The sequence below is a fragment of the Erpetoichthys calabaricus genome, chromosome 11, assembly GCF_900747795.2.
Source record: "Erpetoichthys calabaricus chromosome 11, fErpCal1.3, whole genome shotgun sequence".
In the NCBI taxonomy this organism is placed as follows: domain Eukaryota; kingdom Metazoa; phylum Chordata; class Cladistia; order Polypteriformes; family Polypteridae; genus Erpetoichthys; species Erpetoichthys calabaricus.
Genome location: NC_041404.2, coordinates 123627661 through 123644681, shown reverse-complemented (window position 1 = coordinate 123644681; position 17021 = coordinate 123627661). Strand labels below are relative to the sequence as shown.

Here is a 17021-nt window from a genome sequence, read left to right as displayed (position 1 = left end):
ATTCAGCCAATAAAATTGTTTTGATAAACGATCTCTAGCCTTATCAGCCACCAGGTGCCCACCCAAGATATAAGTATTTTTTGCAAAAAAATATACCTATGTACTTCAGGTACAGTAATCCCTCGCTATATCGCGCTTCGTCTTTCGCGGCTTCACTCTATCGCGGATTTTATATGTAAGCATATTTAAATATATATCGCGGATTTTTTGCTGGTTCGCGGATTTCTGCGGACAATGGGTCTTTTAATTTCTATTACATGCTTCCTCAGTTGGTTTGCCCAGTTGATTTCATACAAGGGACGCTATTGGCAGATGGCTGAGAAGCTACCCAATCAGAGCATGTATTACCTATTAAATAAAACTCCTCAAATATATTGTGAGCACAGGGGCTGTTCGCACCCCTAGAAGATACGGCCACTCCTCAAAAAACACTGAAAGATTACCTTCACATTGCTCTCTTCCTTGCTGGGCTTAAATGTGGCTGTTTTGTCAAGCGATATGCTTCCTGCATGGTGCTTCGCATACTTAAAAACTCGAACGGCACGTATTGATTTTTAATTGTTTGTTTTTCTCTGTCTCTTTCTCTCTCTCTGACATTCTGTGCTCCTGACAGAGGGGGTGTGAGCAGTGGGGGGGCTGTTCGCACCACTGGACAATACGGACGCTCCTCTAAAAAAATGCTGAAAGGCTACCTTAACATTGCTCCCTTCCTAGCAGCTGTGTTGTCCGGCGGTGCTTCGCATACTTAAAAGCCAAACAGCCCTATTGATTTCTGATTGTTTGCTTTTTTCTGTCTATCTCTCTGACATTATCTGCTCCTGACGCACACTCCTTTGAAGAGGAAGATATGTTTGCATTCTTTTAATTGTGAGACGGAACTGTCATCTCTGTCTTGTCATGGAGCACAGTTTAAACTTTTGAAAAAGAGACAAATGTTTGTTTGCAGTGTTTGAATAAAGTTCCTGTCTCTCTACAACCTCCTGTGTTTCTGTGCAAATCTGTGACCAAAGCATGACAATATAAAAATAACCATATAAACATATGGTTTCTACTTCGCGGATTTTCACCTTTCGCAGGGGGGTCTGGAACGCAACCCCCGCGATAGAGGAGGGATTACTGTACAACTAATTGTTCAATAAATTCCCCCACTAAATGATCTGATATCACCCTAAAAAGACAGCCGTCTTTCTCAAGAAAGTGTAGGGTTTTCAAGCCCCTGGAGGCACGCTGTTGGTAATAAGAGTCACTAGCGGAGCAAGTCTGTTTACAGTAAATGCATAATCTAATGAGCTATCAGCATGCTGCAAGCGCACAAAATCCATCTGCTCGCTAGTGCTCGGTTTGTGTTTGGAGGCATTTGCAAGTTGAGAAGTTGTAGATAGGCCAGCCAGCCGCTCTAGAAAATTGGAGGAGTCACTCCCGGTATCACTGGAGAGATCGGGTTCAATGTCAAATTGGGGCTCGAGGCCTTCTCCAACAGCCACGAGTTCCTCCCCTTCGTTCATGATAACATGGGGCTCTAGGGCTTGTGCCCCAAACTCAGCTTAGGGAATAGGGCATTCCTCCTGCCGATCAGCAAGGGCCTTGGGCAGGAATCCGAAATGGCAGTCTTATATTTTAAAGGAATCAGCACAGTCTCATAGTCCTTAACATCCCCATGTACACAGTGTATGTTCACAGTCTCAGTGCTACACGGGGATGTACTGTTGAGGCAGTCACGTCTGACAACACAAAGGTCACTACCTGAGTCCAACAAGGCAGGGATCTCGTGGCCTGCTAACATCACGGAGATCATTAAGCGGTCCTTTTTCAGTGAAGCAGAAGGAACCTGGGAGCAACACACCTCGGCTAAGCTGACCTCCAAGGACCGAGCAGGGAAGAGGCGACATTCTCTGGCGAGGTGTCCGACCTGATCACACCAGAAACACGCACGTCGGCGTCCACGACGAGGAGCCTCTCTAGATGTGGTGACATCAGCAACAACGGGAGTCCGGGATGGTCTTTCTGAGGAAACTGGATATTCAGGGCCCTGAGCCCGCTGTTCATTGCGACGATCTCAGGCAGGTTGTAAGTGTGCCCCAGGCGAAGCAAATGCACCACTGTGTCTCCAAGCGGCCTGGGAGCCATCCAATTGTTTGTCGAAGGTGGAGAATGAGTCAACATCATGACAAAAAAATTTGTCGCGGAGAACTTCAGGAATCCCCACCAGTACCACAATCCGCTCGATTGAGTTCCCCTCAAACCAGCGGTGAACGAGATGAATTAAATCCTGCAACTGAGCAAGAACAGGGCGATCCAGGTCCAGTTTCCATTGGCAAAGCGCAGAGCCCCCAGCCAGACCCAGAACATTCACAACGTCTTGAGAATCCATCGGTGCAACCACTCCTGGTACCACTTGTCACGCTTGGGTCACAGAATTGTACAGAAACACAGGAGATTGTAGAGACAGAAGCTTTATTCAAACACTTCAAACAAACATGTCTCTTTCAGAAGTAAAATGAGCTCAGTATGCAGTTAGTTCTCATTTAAAAGAATAGGCAAACATCATAGGGGAGCACAATTTGAGCGGGACCCCCAACAGGAGCAGAGGATGTCAGGGGGAGGAGAGAGAAACAAAGCAATCAGCCAAAAAGGACAGGTGCTGTTCAGGCTTATAAGTATGCTTACTGCCGCGTGAGAAGCATATCACGTGACAGAGCAGCCGTAAGTAAGGGAGCAATGTGAAGGTAGTCTATCAGCGTTTTTAAGAGGGTTTTTCAGAGGAGCGTCCGTGTCTTCTAGGGGTGCGTTCAGCCCCCCTGCTCACAATTTAATGTGTTCTGTGTGGAGATCTATTGCTGTTTTCCGCTGCTGTCAGGTCAGAAGGAAGCCCTAGAAGCTCGTAAGCGATTAACAACTGGGATGACATTTAAGACGATCTGCTTTAATGATAAAGTAAACTACAAGGTTAAAGTGGACATTTCTAAATTAAAGCTGAAATTTCCACTTTAATCACAAAATACACCTTTTCACCATGTCCTTAGTTTTTTTTTCTCTGTGGCTCAAGTACAGCCCTGTACATTATATTGCTGTTGTGAAGTTGCAAAAAAAAAAAAAAGACGGCACAAAAGATGGTGTGTGAGACTTTTAAAATGTATCGTGTCATTATGATCGGGAATATGCGACGCTTGAATATAAAAGCACCACGAATACATCTGTATGTCGGCATTTTGCTTCACTACATTGAACCATTCATCAAACATCGAAGCGCGCACATTGATCCCATAGGATCCTCAAAGCGGCTTTCTGTCACATGTAGATAGTAAACAGAGACTCTGACGTCACATCCTGACTTTTATCACACTGCGTCCCCCGACTTTTTGCTGGTACTGCAACTCGCGCATGCGTTGTGTTAATTTCTGAGGACATGCTTAGAGGACGCGCCAAATGAACGCTGGGAACGCGTGGCAGCCATGATGCATTCGCGTTCTGAGTGTGAAGTATAAACGAGCCCTATTTCAACTACAAACCTCAGAGGCTGAGTTCCAATATGTGTGCACAGTAAAAAGGCCTACACCTTTTCAAGATTAATTAAAATGATAGCAGGCAATTAACCAGTGCAATAATTGAGAATTTATTAATACAATACATTTTAAATTATATACAAGATGAATAAATTAAAAAAGACTAAATAAGTAATACCAGAAATGCACAATATACACCCTGGAAGACAGAAATGCTAATCTTCCCTTTGGCATTTGAAAACCTATCCTTATATACCCTGAAAAGCTAAAGTTAGTCAAAGATCAAAACACATCCACTGAGACAGCACATGGACTTCAAAAGAGTTGACACCAGTTCCATTTGCAGCCAAGAAATACAGACAGAGAGAGGCTGACACTTCAAATGTCATAAAGTTTTACCATGAGAAAGTATGCCTGGGATCTGCTTCATTAGTATGCATAATTATAGAAAGAGTTTGCAGTGATATAATAACAGAAACGTACCTTTCTGGAAATATCCCAAAAATATGCACCATAACATTAGCTTTAATTTAAGACCAAATGTGCCCATGAAAATATTGCATGTTATAGACATTCTTCAATTAATTCCATTGAATTGCTAAGACATAACACTGGTTGAATGTCTTGGGGGGGAAAAGGTCCATCTTATCCTGAAGTAAAACAGTTCTCACAAAATAAAATTAATTCATCTTCTCCTGTGGATAAACAGTAGTTCATTGCTGTTCATGGCCACACACTCCAATTTCCTACATTTCCATATTGATAAATTTTGCCAATTTGTTTTTGACTTTCAGGATGAAAATCTTCTTCCAAGAAAATACTTTGAAGTTGACTTTCCAATGACTGTTGCAAGAAAGTTACACAACATCAAGTAAGACCAGTGTTGCTTCTGTTTGCCTTAAAGTGTGGTAAAGTATGGTCCTTTTTTATTAAGTCCACTATATATGCAGAAGGTGGCATCGTATGGCCTTTGTGCTTCTCAGGGCTGTAGACATGAAGAAACCATTAGACAGGATTGGTCAGTCCTGGTTGTTTAAGGCCAGGCCACAGGACTGAATAGAAAGTGCTAATTCATTAGACCGTGACCCGCAAAAGAGGGAAAAAAAGCGCTTAATGCCTTTTTCTTAAACTTTTTAAAGAGCTGCTAATGAGGATCATACTTAGGTGGAAAGGATACCAGGTTAATACCTCCTTGTTTACAGCTAATTTTTTTTCCTCAGCCAGCAGGTAATTAATGTCCGTCCATTTTCATTACCAGACTTACTTGGTCCAGTTCAGGATCATGAAAAGCAAACATATCCCAACAGCACCAGGCACTATATCGTTTCTTTATGAAGTACTAGTACATTGTGCAGACTCCTACACCCAAAGTCATTCATTTATTCACTCACAGACCTTTTAAAAGGGTGGCAGGCCAGTTGAGAATCCATGAGTGTTTATGGGAAAAATATACATACATACATAAATTAGGAAACATTTTGAACACCATTATATGTAAATAAATGGCTGGGGTTTTAACAGTTCACATAAATTTTGCTGGTGCAGCTTTTAATATTCCATATACTTCGTTTTATTTTAGTTGTATGTTATCAAACTGACCATTATTTGTGTTTGAATAATCAAAAATTGTACTGTGCAAAAGTCTTGTGTACTTCAGATCATACAAAAAATATTTGTTTTAGATGGTTATTTAATTTCCTCTAAATTAGCATAATAGAATAGTGTTTTCTGAGTTCCAAACATTCTTTTTGCAAAAAGGGAAGCCCTAGTTTCAGTTAAAAATGTGATATCTTTGTAAGCATATAGCCCAGTGCTTGCTTAAGATCACTGACAGAATGCGTAGGTGGAACCAAAGTGAATACTTGAAAGAGAAATAGCTGTGTAGAAGGAGTAAAACTGGGCAAGTGTGATGCTCTGGGTCGTCTTCACACTCCCTGTTGCATCTGGGAGCGGCTTGAGTCCGAACCGTCAATAGTCATAACCAAAATGAGCCGGGTAAATAAGGATACACTCACATGCAGCAAGAGGTAGGTGCAAAAGTGAACCTAGTGCTTTTATTTAAATTAGTCAAAACAAAGTTCAAAAAGTAAAGTGCTTCAGTCTTCAATAAATCAATAAATAATCTAATAAACAGCTGTCACAAAAAGCACAATGAGACATGAAAAGGTTTGGGGCAGCCATCCGTATATTTTATCCTGGCTGCAAAGAGGTAAATTGTCAAGAGTTCTTTACTCATGCGAGTCCAAAACAGAACTGAAATACTGCCTTAAGATGGCGGCTTTTAAAGACAAGGGGAGGAAGTGATGTCATTGGCAGCGCCAGAACTGGAAGTGACATCATTGGTGGCGCGGAACCAGGTGGGATTTCCTGAGAATGGTCTGTAAGGGATTGAGAGAGACAATTAGAGCACCCTGCTGCCCCCTGGTCAGGTATGGAATTACTATTATTCAGGCCCTTTAGTTGTCTCCTGATTGCACATGTGTGACACAGTCAGTAGTGAACATGAAGGTAAAAACAGTCCATATAAATGCTCCATTTAAAACTAACAAGGTTAAAAAATGCCCAGAGACAGTTCAGTCCATAAAAATTATGAGCTTCCTCTTAAACTCACCATCTCCTTCCCTTGTCCTGTTTGGACTTTGCAGAAAGAAGAGATGCCCGCTGACAGGTGCAGTTAACCATCATTTACAGGCCAGGGGCCCCTGATGTCCATGGCTTCCAGCAGGGCTCCCAATCTGAGCTTCTCATGTCCCCTACCGCCAGTCCCTCAGTGATTGCACACACCCGCACCGAATTGGAGCCCCACTTCTGGCTATTTATTTAAAACTCTCCCATCACCACGGACCACTTGTCACAGCAAGGGACTGCCATTCTGTAATGGTGAGGAAGGTTGCAGACGTAGTGATTTAACCTGCAAAACATACATTATGGTAAAATTGAGCATAGCACCAAGACACAAAGTAGTCATCCTGCAACATCAAGGTCTCTCCCAAGTAGACAGGTGTTTCCAGATGTGCCCTCCAAGCTATTCTACAGAAGCTCAAACAAATGAGCAAGACTGAGGTTCTGAAATGCAGTAGATGGCCACGGAGTGCAGCAAACAAGAAATACATCACTTACTTACCTTGGAAATTGGAAGATGCCCAGTACTGCTATTAGCTCAGAACTAGCAGAAACTACTGAGGCCCTGGTTACACCCATCTAGTTGTGACCAAAAAGCCATTCCTCTGAGGTGGAAATAAACCCAAGTGAGTCATCTACACACTAAAACACTGGGGTCTGGAGTGCATATAAATGGCAGCATTTTCTGAACTGATGAGTCAAAACTTGAAATTCTTGGTGCCAACAGACGGTAGTTTGTCCACCGAAGGGCTGTGGAATGATACATGAATGAATGTCTGCAGGCAACAGTGAGGCACATTGGAAGTTCCTTGCAACTGGGGCTGTATTTCTGCAAATGGAGTTGGTGATTTGATCCAAATCGATGGCCCAGCTCACTGCTAAGAAGTACAAGCAGATTCTTATCCATCATGTAGTACCATCAGGGAGGCATCTGATCAGTCCCAACTTCATTCTGCAACATGTAACCCCAAACACATGGCCAAAATCATAAAAAAATATCTGCAGCAAAACTAGCAGTAGAGAATCCTGCAACAGTTGGTATGTCCCCATCAGAGCCCTGATCTCAATATCATCAAGCCAGACTGGGATTGCCTGGAGAGACAGAAGCAAGTAAGATGGTGAAAGGCTGCTGTGGAACTGTGGCAAGTTCTCCAAGAGCTTCAAAACAACTAACCATGAGAGTAACTTCAGAAACTATATGCAACTGGGCTTAAGAGAATTGCTGCTATTTTTAAGGCAAAGGGTGGTGACACCATATATTAATTTCATTTATGCTTTTCTGTTTGCTTTATCTTGTAGGAATTTTATTTATAAATAGAAACTAATCGTGGCATTATTTTTGAAAACATTCCCACTTTGCAGCAGTTTTTCACAAGTACCGAAGGCTCTTGCACAGTACTACATAAGAGCCAGTAAACTTTATCCTGTGATCCCTATGATGGATTACCATATCATCAAAGGTTGGTTCTGGCCTTTTACCCAACTCAGCCATGATAGACCCAAGTCTCCCATGACTCTCTGCAGAATTAAGTGAGTTTGAAAGTGTTTGGTAGGTTTTATCCAAATATTTCAGAAACTCCTGTATTCTGTGTTTAGGGTGCGGGTGCAGGTGCAGTGAGGGGGCAACGAGGCTGAATAAAGAGAGAGAGAGCTTACTGTTTTATGTGACAGCCTTGTAGTGGCAGATTAAAATTCTGAAGCCTGCTTACTTAGTTAAACAGGATGATTTTCTTTATAGGTCATGTGAGTAAAATGGTGTTTTGTGACTCCAAGCCCATCACTTCTCATCTTGTGGATACAAATGACATGAAATAGAGAAGGGCGGGGCCTTGAGTGATTTCTTGCTGGGGAATATGGGGGCTCTTTTGGGATTGCTTGGGGAAGGCCATGTTGCATTAGGGGTGTAGCAAGACTATAAAGAGTGAGAGAGACCAGTGTGGAGGTCGGGTACTGAGTGATTTGTCACCAGTGACTGCAGATGTAGATATGAGAATGATGCAGCTGGACAGTTGGTAATGAATATATACAGGATACAGGTGTGGCTTTTGACATTAAGGAAATAAGATGGCATCCTTGTGTTGAAAAAGGAGGCTTTCTTGTTAATTTTGTAATGCTCGGATTTCTGTGTTTTTAGGTCAAAGCCACCCCTCTCAAAACCCATCATAGAGACACACTCAACAGACACGCTTCTAATTGGTAAGTGTTACGTAAGACTTGTCAGTTGACCAGGGGTTGCTCCAGGCAAGAGAATTTTCAACCGTAAAGTTCTTGCACTTCTTTGCTAGCTATAATACTTCATGCAGCATGATTAGCAGAATGAATCTCCTCCTAAATTCCCATTAGCCTTCCTCACATTCACCACCCCTTATTCTGCACATTCACACTGACCCAAGTGTCATATAACAGAAAGCTCTTTAGCATTTGGAAGTTTTGTTCTTTAATTCACAAGCTGGCAACTTGGAGTTCCCATCTTGGAGTTTAAAAACACATTTCCAGCTAAACACAGCACTTTGGTGCAGCAATTTATATTCCTGCCTAATAGCCCCATGGACCTGGAATCAATCCCAGTGTTTTAATTTAACGTCTGCATTGACGTTATCCTTTATCCCTAATTTCCTCTGGGTATTCCATTTTTCTTACATGTCAAACTGATTGACATAATTAAATTCCTTCAGTTGAGGAAATGTGAGTGTGTGCTTAAGAGTTCCCTGTAATGGACTGGCCTCCTGTTTAGGATGTGATCTTATATAATCTTGTGTCTAATACTATTTGCATGAGCACCAGCACTCTATTACTTTACAACAGCATAAAATTGAACTGTGGATTTCTAGTGATCAAGATATCCAGAGTGCTATATTACAAGACAGGTAAATATGAAAAGTTAGATGTTTGCATCTCTTCGCTTCATACTAGCATGGCAGTAAGCATGTAGTATGAATTAGTCTAAGAGACACTCTGGAATGAACGTGTGTGTAAAATACAACATCACAGTCCATGTTCCCTACTCTTCTCCAGATAGCCAGAGCTTGAATTCAGACCGGTACTGTATTGTGGGAGCTGACTTGCGGGATCCCCCCATGCTAGAAGAGAAGCTACGGAAGTTTCAACTGGACACACAGTGAGTTCATGAAAGTAGACATTAAGTTGAGCTACGTATGTTAACACCTGATTTACAGTGCCCTTTAAAAGTCTTCCCACCTTTGTATATTATTCTCATCTTAATATCAACAGATAACAAAACAGAATACATTGTTTGTTTTTTTTATTATCATGTGCTCTGCATTTTGATCATGATAGAAAAAATATTTAACATGAATAACTGGGTTTCCTCTGGGTGCTCCGGTTTCCTCCCACAGACCAAAGACATGCAGGTTAGGTGCATAGACGATCCTAAATTGTCCCTAGTGTGGTAGGGTGTGTCCTGCGGTGGGCTGATGCTCTGCCCGGGATTTGTTCCTGCCTTGTGCCCTGTGTTGGCTGGGATTGGCTCCAGCAGTCCCCCGTGACCCTGTGTTAGGATATAGCTGGTTGGATAATAACTGAAAAATTAAACATACATTTTATTATTTTTATGATAGACATCCATCCATTATCAGGCCTGGCAAATCCATTTAAGGATCACAGAGGCCAGACCCTATTCTGGCAACACTTGCCATAAGGTAGGAAACAGCGGGGGCATATTTAGGAGGTGAGAGGAAAACTAAAGTACCCGGAGATAAAGCTGTATAGACAAAGTAACAATGTGAAAATTTCACACAGACAGTATGACGGACAGTAAGATGGTCTTCAGCAGATATGAGGAAGCTGCTCTAACAACTACACTGCCATGCTGCCTCAGTTCAGAGTTGGCTGTTAATAATTCTTATAATCACAAAGCCAGTTGCCTCAAACTCATAATAATATAAATAGATTTCAACTATGTCCATTCACAGTTGTTTCTTTGATTCTACTGTTTTACTTGAAGATTCAGATTATAATTTTTTGGAAGTGATTTGCGAAGATCTGCACATTCTGAATAAGAAGCTGCCTAATAATTCTTTGTGTCTCAAGCCGAAGGGCTGCATAGATGACTGGGGTCTCAGTTTGATGCCCTTGGCCTGTTCTTTGATGTGCTCTTGTCCAAACCCCAAATGAGGCTTGAGAGATCTAACTATGTACATGGTGGCATGAAGGAAGCCACACATTAGGGCACACTTCCTTAATATACAGTGATACATTCTACGTAAATCAAAAGGAGCTCATAATTACCTCAGAAACGCTATCCCTGAATGTAAAACGTGGTGAAGCCAAATAGCTTCATGTTTTGAGGTTTTTGTCAGTGGAATGTCAGAGCCTTGTGAAGATGTAGGCAAACAGATATGGACGGTACCTATTGAGGCAAGTTTATAGAATAAAAGCTGCTCCAGTCTCCTAAGGATGTTAGCTTTCCTTTGGCCTAACATCTTGCGTACCCCAATCAGTGCTCAGACATGAACAGAAAGCCCACATTGAAACATGAAGAAAGCACTGCTCAGTGTACTTCTTGATAACTTGAGAGATTTGATATAAAAATAAAACACTGGCCATGCAGAGATGGCAGGCTTTTGTCCAAAGTGATTCTTGGCTATAAAGACTGCAGTAGTGGCTTTCTAGTAAGATGTGTATAGTCAAAGGTTTTGAAAACTTAGACAGTTGTTTCTTTTTTGTCATTCTGATTTACTTTTTGATGATTTTAATAATTTCAGATGCTTATTCAAAGTTTGGATAGGATGGGCAGCAAAATGTGAACAGAATATAGGGCATTGCATCTAAATAAATTTTAATTGTTCTTGTTTTTAACCCTTGCCTACTATAGAGTTGATTGGAGAAGGGGATGCTGTCCTTATGAAAATCAGCAGATACAGAGATCAGAAAGACAGACCATTGTTATGGGCACTTCTGCTTTCGTGATGTGTGTGAGGGTTTGAGTCTGAACCACCCTCTTGAGTTTTGCTTCACATGGTGAAACTGTGGGACAAAACACATGTGGCACGCTAGTAATAATGGAAAAAGCAAATATTTCAGGAGGCAACACTATCTTGGGTCACCACACAGGTGACCTTTTCTTGCACAGATGTTTCAACAGAGAGGTGTTGCTTGTTTACTGATTGAGATTTGCGAGAAATAAGCTGACGGAGAGGTTTGCACGCACCGCTCCTGTCTTCACTCTTGTTTTGGCCTTTCAGGTTACCCACGCTGCTGGTGGCAGAGTGTGTCCTTGTCTACATGTCTCCAGAGCAGTCCTCTCATTTGATAAAATGGGCAGCAAGCACCTTTCACACTGCCATGTTTATCAGCTATGAGCAGGTAGGGTTCTGCTTTGCACACCAACTTCTTTCTCATTCTCTCGTCTAACTGCATATTTTTATTCTGCAGCATTGCTCTTCCTTTTTTCTTTGCTGCTTTCCATCTTTCCATTATCTTTCTGTTTGCTTCTTTTATCTCAGCCTCTCCTTGCTTCTTTTCTCCTCAGCATTCCAGACTGTTTTATTTTCGTTCCAGCCTTGTTGATTCTTCTATCTACATCACCCTTCCTCGTTCCTCCACTTTCTTCTTGCACTGCCTCACTCCTCCTCCTCCCCTTCCCCATTTATCTCACTTTCACCACTTCTCTGCTTCTTGCCTTTCACCTGCTTTCCCTCTTTCTTTCCTTCCCATGCTATCCTCTTTCATATTTTTTTTACTCCACACCTTCCTAATTGGTCTAATTTGTACGTCTCCTTACTCCCCCTTTCTCATCTCACTGTCCTGTCCCTCCTAGCTGTTTGCCCCCACCCCCTTTCCCTCTGTCTCACTTTTTACTACCTGTTTTTTTTTTTCCTTTCCCTTCTCCATTTTCCCTGTCCTGCTCCTCACTTCCCCATTGGTGTCTTATGCACCTCATGTTTGTTCTTCCTTTTTCCTTGTTTCTCTCATTCAGTTCTTTTCCCTCTGCCTGTGTGCCTCACACCTTTTCCATCCTTCCCACTTTCAGTTTTCTCATCTCCTTCTGTCCTTTTCTCTCTCCCTGACTGTTGTTTTCTTGTATTCATTTCTCACCACCATCATGCTTCCCTCCTTTCTTCTCTGTCTTGCCCTGTTTGCCTTCTTGCTGTTTTTCTCCCCATTTGTTAATGTGAGGGATCGTTTTTAACCTGTCTTCCTTCCACTAGGCAGTAACTTTTGGTAGGTATTCCTCTGTGGCCTGCTGTTAAATGGAGGAATTCCTTTCTCATTTGCTTTTCTTTAGAGTCTGTAGTAAGGATTTTTTTTGCCTGCTTGCTGTGTTTATGGAGGCTGGACTTGGTCTAGATTCCTCCTTCTCCTCTCTCTGCTGTGGCATACAATCTTTTTGGGATTTATTCTAGGAGGTGTGGCCAACAGAGTTTACACCTTTCCACTATTTAAAAAAGAATTAACATTTATGAAATATGTTGAAACTGACAAAGTAATTCGCATCCACCGTTCTTTATTCCATTTTCAAGACATTGTAGTGTTGATTTACGTACTCACATGTTATTGTAAAAAAACGAAACAAATGAAAATGACTGGGACCCCTAGCCTATTATTCTGTAGCACACTCTTTTCAAGCATTACCTGCAATTAAGCCCATATGTAGCTCTGAGTGAGACTTCTCCCCCAACCTGGCAATTTGGCCCACTCTTCTTAAAAAAACTGCTCCAGTTCTCCTAGGTTTGATGGATCCTTCTCCCAATGTCAAGGTTCAGTTATTACTGCAGAATGTTCAATTGGATTTAGATCAACTCTAATGGCTGCCCACTTTAGAAAATTCCAATGTTTTCTACTCAACCATTTTTGGCTGCTCTTAGATGTATATTCTGGGTCATTTCCTGCTGGGGGACCTGCAACTGAGACAAAGTTCTATGACACTGCACAGTATGTTTCGCTGCAGAATGCCTTGGTGATCTGATTTCGTTGTGTCTTGCACACATTCAAAGCCCCCAGTAGCAGAGACAGCATAGCATCCCCTTAACATTAATGAGCCTCCTCCATATTTCACTGTAGAGATGTTTTGTTTTCTTTGCAAGCACTGTTTTGTCGTCTGTGACTACAGATATGCTGTTACTTACTATAAATCTCTGATTTAGTTTCATCCATCAGAAGAACATTCTCCCAGAAAGACTGTAACTAGTCAACATGCATTTTAGCCCACTCTAGGCTGGATTTTTATAGTGTAATCTTTTCGCCTCTTCTGCAGTGGAGCTTGTTTTCATTCAGACAATGGATTGGACCATTTGAGCCTGTTGTATGTTGATCTTGGGGGTCAGCCTGAATCTGTCTTGATTTTTTCCTTAGTTCTTGCTCCACTGTTTCAACTATCCTTCTGTTCAGTCTGGGGGTCAATTTTCCTTTTTGGGGCCATATCCAGGAAGGATGACCACTGTCCTATGAGTCTTAAATTTCTTGATAATTATAGCTACCATGGTCACAGGACCATTAAGCCCTTTGTAGATGATCTTGTAGCCTTTACTGTGAACATGCTTGGTTATACTGTCTTTCTTTCCTCCTCTGACAACTCCCTGCTTGTCCTTCTCTTGTCCATGTTCAGTGTGATGCACTTAATGACACAGCACAGCTAAGTGAGTACCTTGCTCTATTCAGATAGGTTGGCTGATTTATAAGATTGAAGACACCTGTGATACTAATTTGAGTAATTAGTCTACAGTCATGGCCAAACGTTTTGAGAATGACACAAGTATTGGTTTTAACAAAGTTTGCTGCTTCCGTGTTTTTAGATATTTTTGTCAGATGTTTCTATGGTATACTGAAGTATAATTACGAACATTTCATAAGTTTCAAAAGCTTTTATTGACAATTACATGAAGTCTATGCAAAGAGTCAATATTTGCAGTGTTGGCCCTTCTTTTTCAAGACCTCTGCAATTCGCCCTTGCATGCTGTCAATCAACTTCTGGGCCAAAACCTAACTGATGGCAGCCCATTCTTGGATAATCAATGCTTGGAGTTTGTCAGAATTTGTGGGATTTTGTTTGTCCACCTGCCTCTTGAGGATTGACCACAAGTTCTCAATGGGATTAAGGTCTGGGGAGTTTCCTGGCCATGGACCCAAAATTTTGATGTTTTGTTCCCCGAGCCACTTAGTTAACACTTTTGCCTTATGGCACGGTGCTCCATCATGTTGGAAAAGGTATTGTTCATCACCAAACTGTTCTTGGATGGTTGGGAGAAGTTGCTGTCATGGGACGTTTTGATACCATTCTTTATTCATGGCTGTGTTCATAGTCAAAATTGTTAGTGAGCCCATTCCCTTGACTGAGAAGTAAACCCACACATGAATGGTCTCAGGATGTTCTACTGTGGGCATGACACAGGATTGATGGTAGTGCTCACCTTTTCTTCTCCGGACAATCTTTTTTCCGGATGCTCCAAACAATCGGAAAGGAGATTCATCAGAGAAAATGACTTTACCCCAGTCCTCAGCAGTCCAATCCCTATACCTTTTGCAGAATATCAGTCTGTCCCTAATGTTTTTCTTAGAGAGAAGTGGCTTCTTTGCTGCCCTTCTTGACACCAGGCCATCCTCCAAAAGTCTTCACCTCATTGTGCATACAGATGCACTCAAACCTCCCTGCTGCCATTCCTGAGCAAGCTCTGCACTGGTAGTGCCCCGATCCCACAGCTGAATCAACTTTAGAAGACGGTCCTGGCACTTGCTAGACTTTCTTGGGCGCCCTGAAGCCTTCTTCACAACAGCAGAGGAAATGGGGTTTTTTTGGGTTTAAGTGCATTTTCATGGCAAAGTGGGACTTTGCAATTAATTGCAATTCATCTGATCACTCTTCATAACATTCTGGAATATATGCAAATTGCCTTCATAAAAACCGAGGCAGCAAACTTATCAACAGTTTATCAAAACTTCTGTCTATGACTGTACATGAGATATCACTACAATCCAATTATGTCTTTTTACTTGTAAGGTGTTCTAATAAATTTGGCCGTGCCATTTGCATTTTATTTTGTTTTGCTTTGCTCGCCAACCCCCCGGCCTGTGCTATGCGCCAGCCACTTCGTGTCTCTGCTGCTCGCGTATGTGGATTTCACTTTCACCAAATTACAAATCTTTTAAGTCTCGCGGATACACCTCTTCATTGGGAAGAAACACTACTTTTCCCTTGATGGTAACACGAATTAGACGATCTACAAGTCTCCGACTTAAAGTTTAAATCCAAACAATATATTCAGTCTCTTTTCGCTGTTCCATTATTTCACCAAGTAATAATTTCCGTTTGTTTGCGCTAATGCGATATTTGCTATCATTTTTTTCAGACTTTTGAATTTTAGTACTTTCATTATCTCTAACCTGCTATGCATGTGTATTGCGCCAGCGTTTTTGAATTTTTTACAACGTTCTACTTTGTCATCTACTCTTTGTCTTTTATTTCTGGCCCTGGGCGTGGTTAAATCTCTTGGCACAAAGTCTTATCTCGCGGGACGTCCCAGGCTAAAAAAATCTTGTCTCAACCCAGGATTTTTTTTTATTATAATAGATTTGCTATTGTCCTAGATCAAAAACAAAGTGAAAAGCGAAGTGTCTTTTCTATGGAATATGGAATAAAGAATGGTTGATGCCAATAACTTTTGTCAGTTTCAACTTATTTCACAGAAAAATTATTTTTTAAATAGTGGAAGGGTGCTGATACTCTTAGCTGTGTCTGTACATTATCCAATGTAGTCTTTGCTCTGCCTTGTATTCAGGTAAATATGGCAGATCGCTTTGGTCAAATCATGATCGAGAACCTTCAGAGACGGCATTGCATCCTGGCTGGTGTGGAATTCTGCAGGTCCCTGGAGTCGCAGGTGGGTTTCAAACAGACGTGCATTATACCTGAGATATGTGGCAGTTGTATCCAAGTCTTTTTGGAAATCTAATTGTGTTTTGCAGAAAGACCGGTTCCTGTCATGTGGCTGGAACAAGGTGGAAGCCCTAGACATGATGTCTGTGTATAGCAAGCTGCCAGCAGAGGATGTTGAGAGGCATGTTGCCTCTTTTTTTTCCACTCTTGCATGATACTCTGCAGGACAGCCAGACAAGTCTGTAGGACTTTTATTCACCACTGGTATCTTTTTCTCATCATATAGGATGGAGCGCCTCGAATTTCTGGATGAGAAAGAACTCTTGCAGCAGCTTCTACAGCATTACTGCATCTGCTGGGCATCTAAAGATCAAATGGCCTTAGGTGAGAAGTAGTGAAAGAGGGGTTCTGGGTGCTGCCATAGGACATTCTAGTGTCACAATTTCCCAGATGAGCTCTTGGCTACAACTAGTTTTCCCAAATTGATGCCTGTTTTTTATTTTCCAGGTCTGACTAAAGTATCATACTAAGGGATGTAAAGAGGTGACTTCACAAGGATGACATCTTCCTGCAAACTAAGGGGTGGTAGGGAGGGTTGTCAAACAGAAGCTGATGAAGAGCTTTAGCCAAACATGTGGCAGCCTTGTCTGTGCAAGTGACTTTACTACTTAATTATGTGTACTTGACTGGAATTTGAACCCAGAGCAAAAACTACTATAAACAAAGTGACTGCTCCAATCTGAAAGGCTCTTTGTGTTTCCTCGCCGCCTCTGCAGTGGGTCAAGTGGGATTACTACCCCCATCTTTCTTTTTACATGGTCTTTATGGGTCCTTTCTCCTTGGGAATTGTTTTGGTGTACCGACTTGTTTCATCAGTGTTTAGGTATTCTTCTAACACCCCCACCCCTCCTTCATTTCATCCATCAGTCACTCTAGTCATAGTGCTCCTCATTGTCTTGTCACTGGGCTGGATTGGGGTATCATGCTCTCCCCCCTTTTGAATTGGACATGATTCTGATTTTGGATTAATGGAGGAAGTGAGGGTTCTCTCCTTCGTTGACTCT

The 17021-nt window shown here is 41.9% G+C and overlaps 1 protein-coding gene across 1 annotated transcript in view; it reads left to right on the top strand.

Annotated features, from left to right (window-relative positions):
• The window catches only part of lcmt1 (leucine carboxyl methyltransferase 1), a 28807-nt gene extending 12112 nt beyond the window's left edge, over positions 1-16695 (top strand). Inside the window, exons 4-11 of the mRNA XM_051933375.1 lie at positions 4298-4374; positions 8260-8321; positions 9141-9243; positions 11330-11450; positions 15860-15961; positions 16047-16138; positions 16244-16341; positions 16465-16695. Coding sequence (XP_051789335.1) covers positions 4298-4374; positions 8260-8321; positions 9141-9243; positions 11330-11450; positions 15860-15961; positions 16047-16138; positions 16244-16341; positions 16465-16487 — 678 coding nt within the window. The 3' untranslated portion in view covers positions 16488-16695. The remainder of the gene's footprint in view (positions 1-4297; positions 4375-8259; positions 8322-9140; positions 9244-11329; positions 11451-15859; positions 15962-16046; positions 16139-16243; positions 16342-16464) is intronic.
• Positions 16696-17021: the final 326 nt, after the last annotated feature.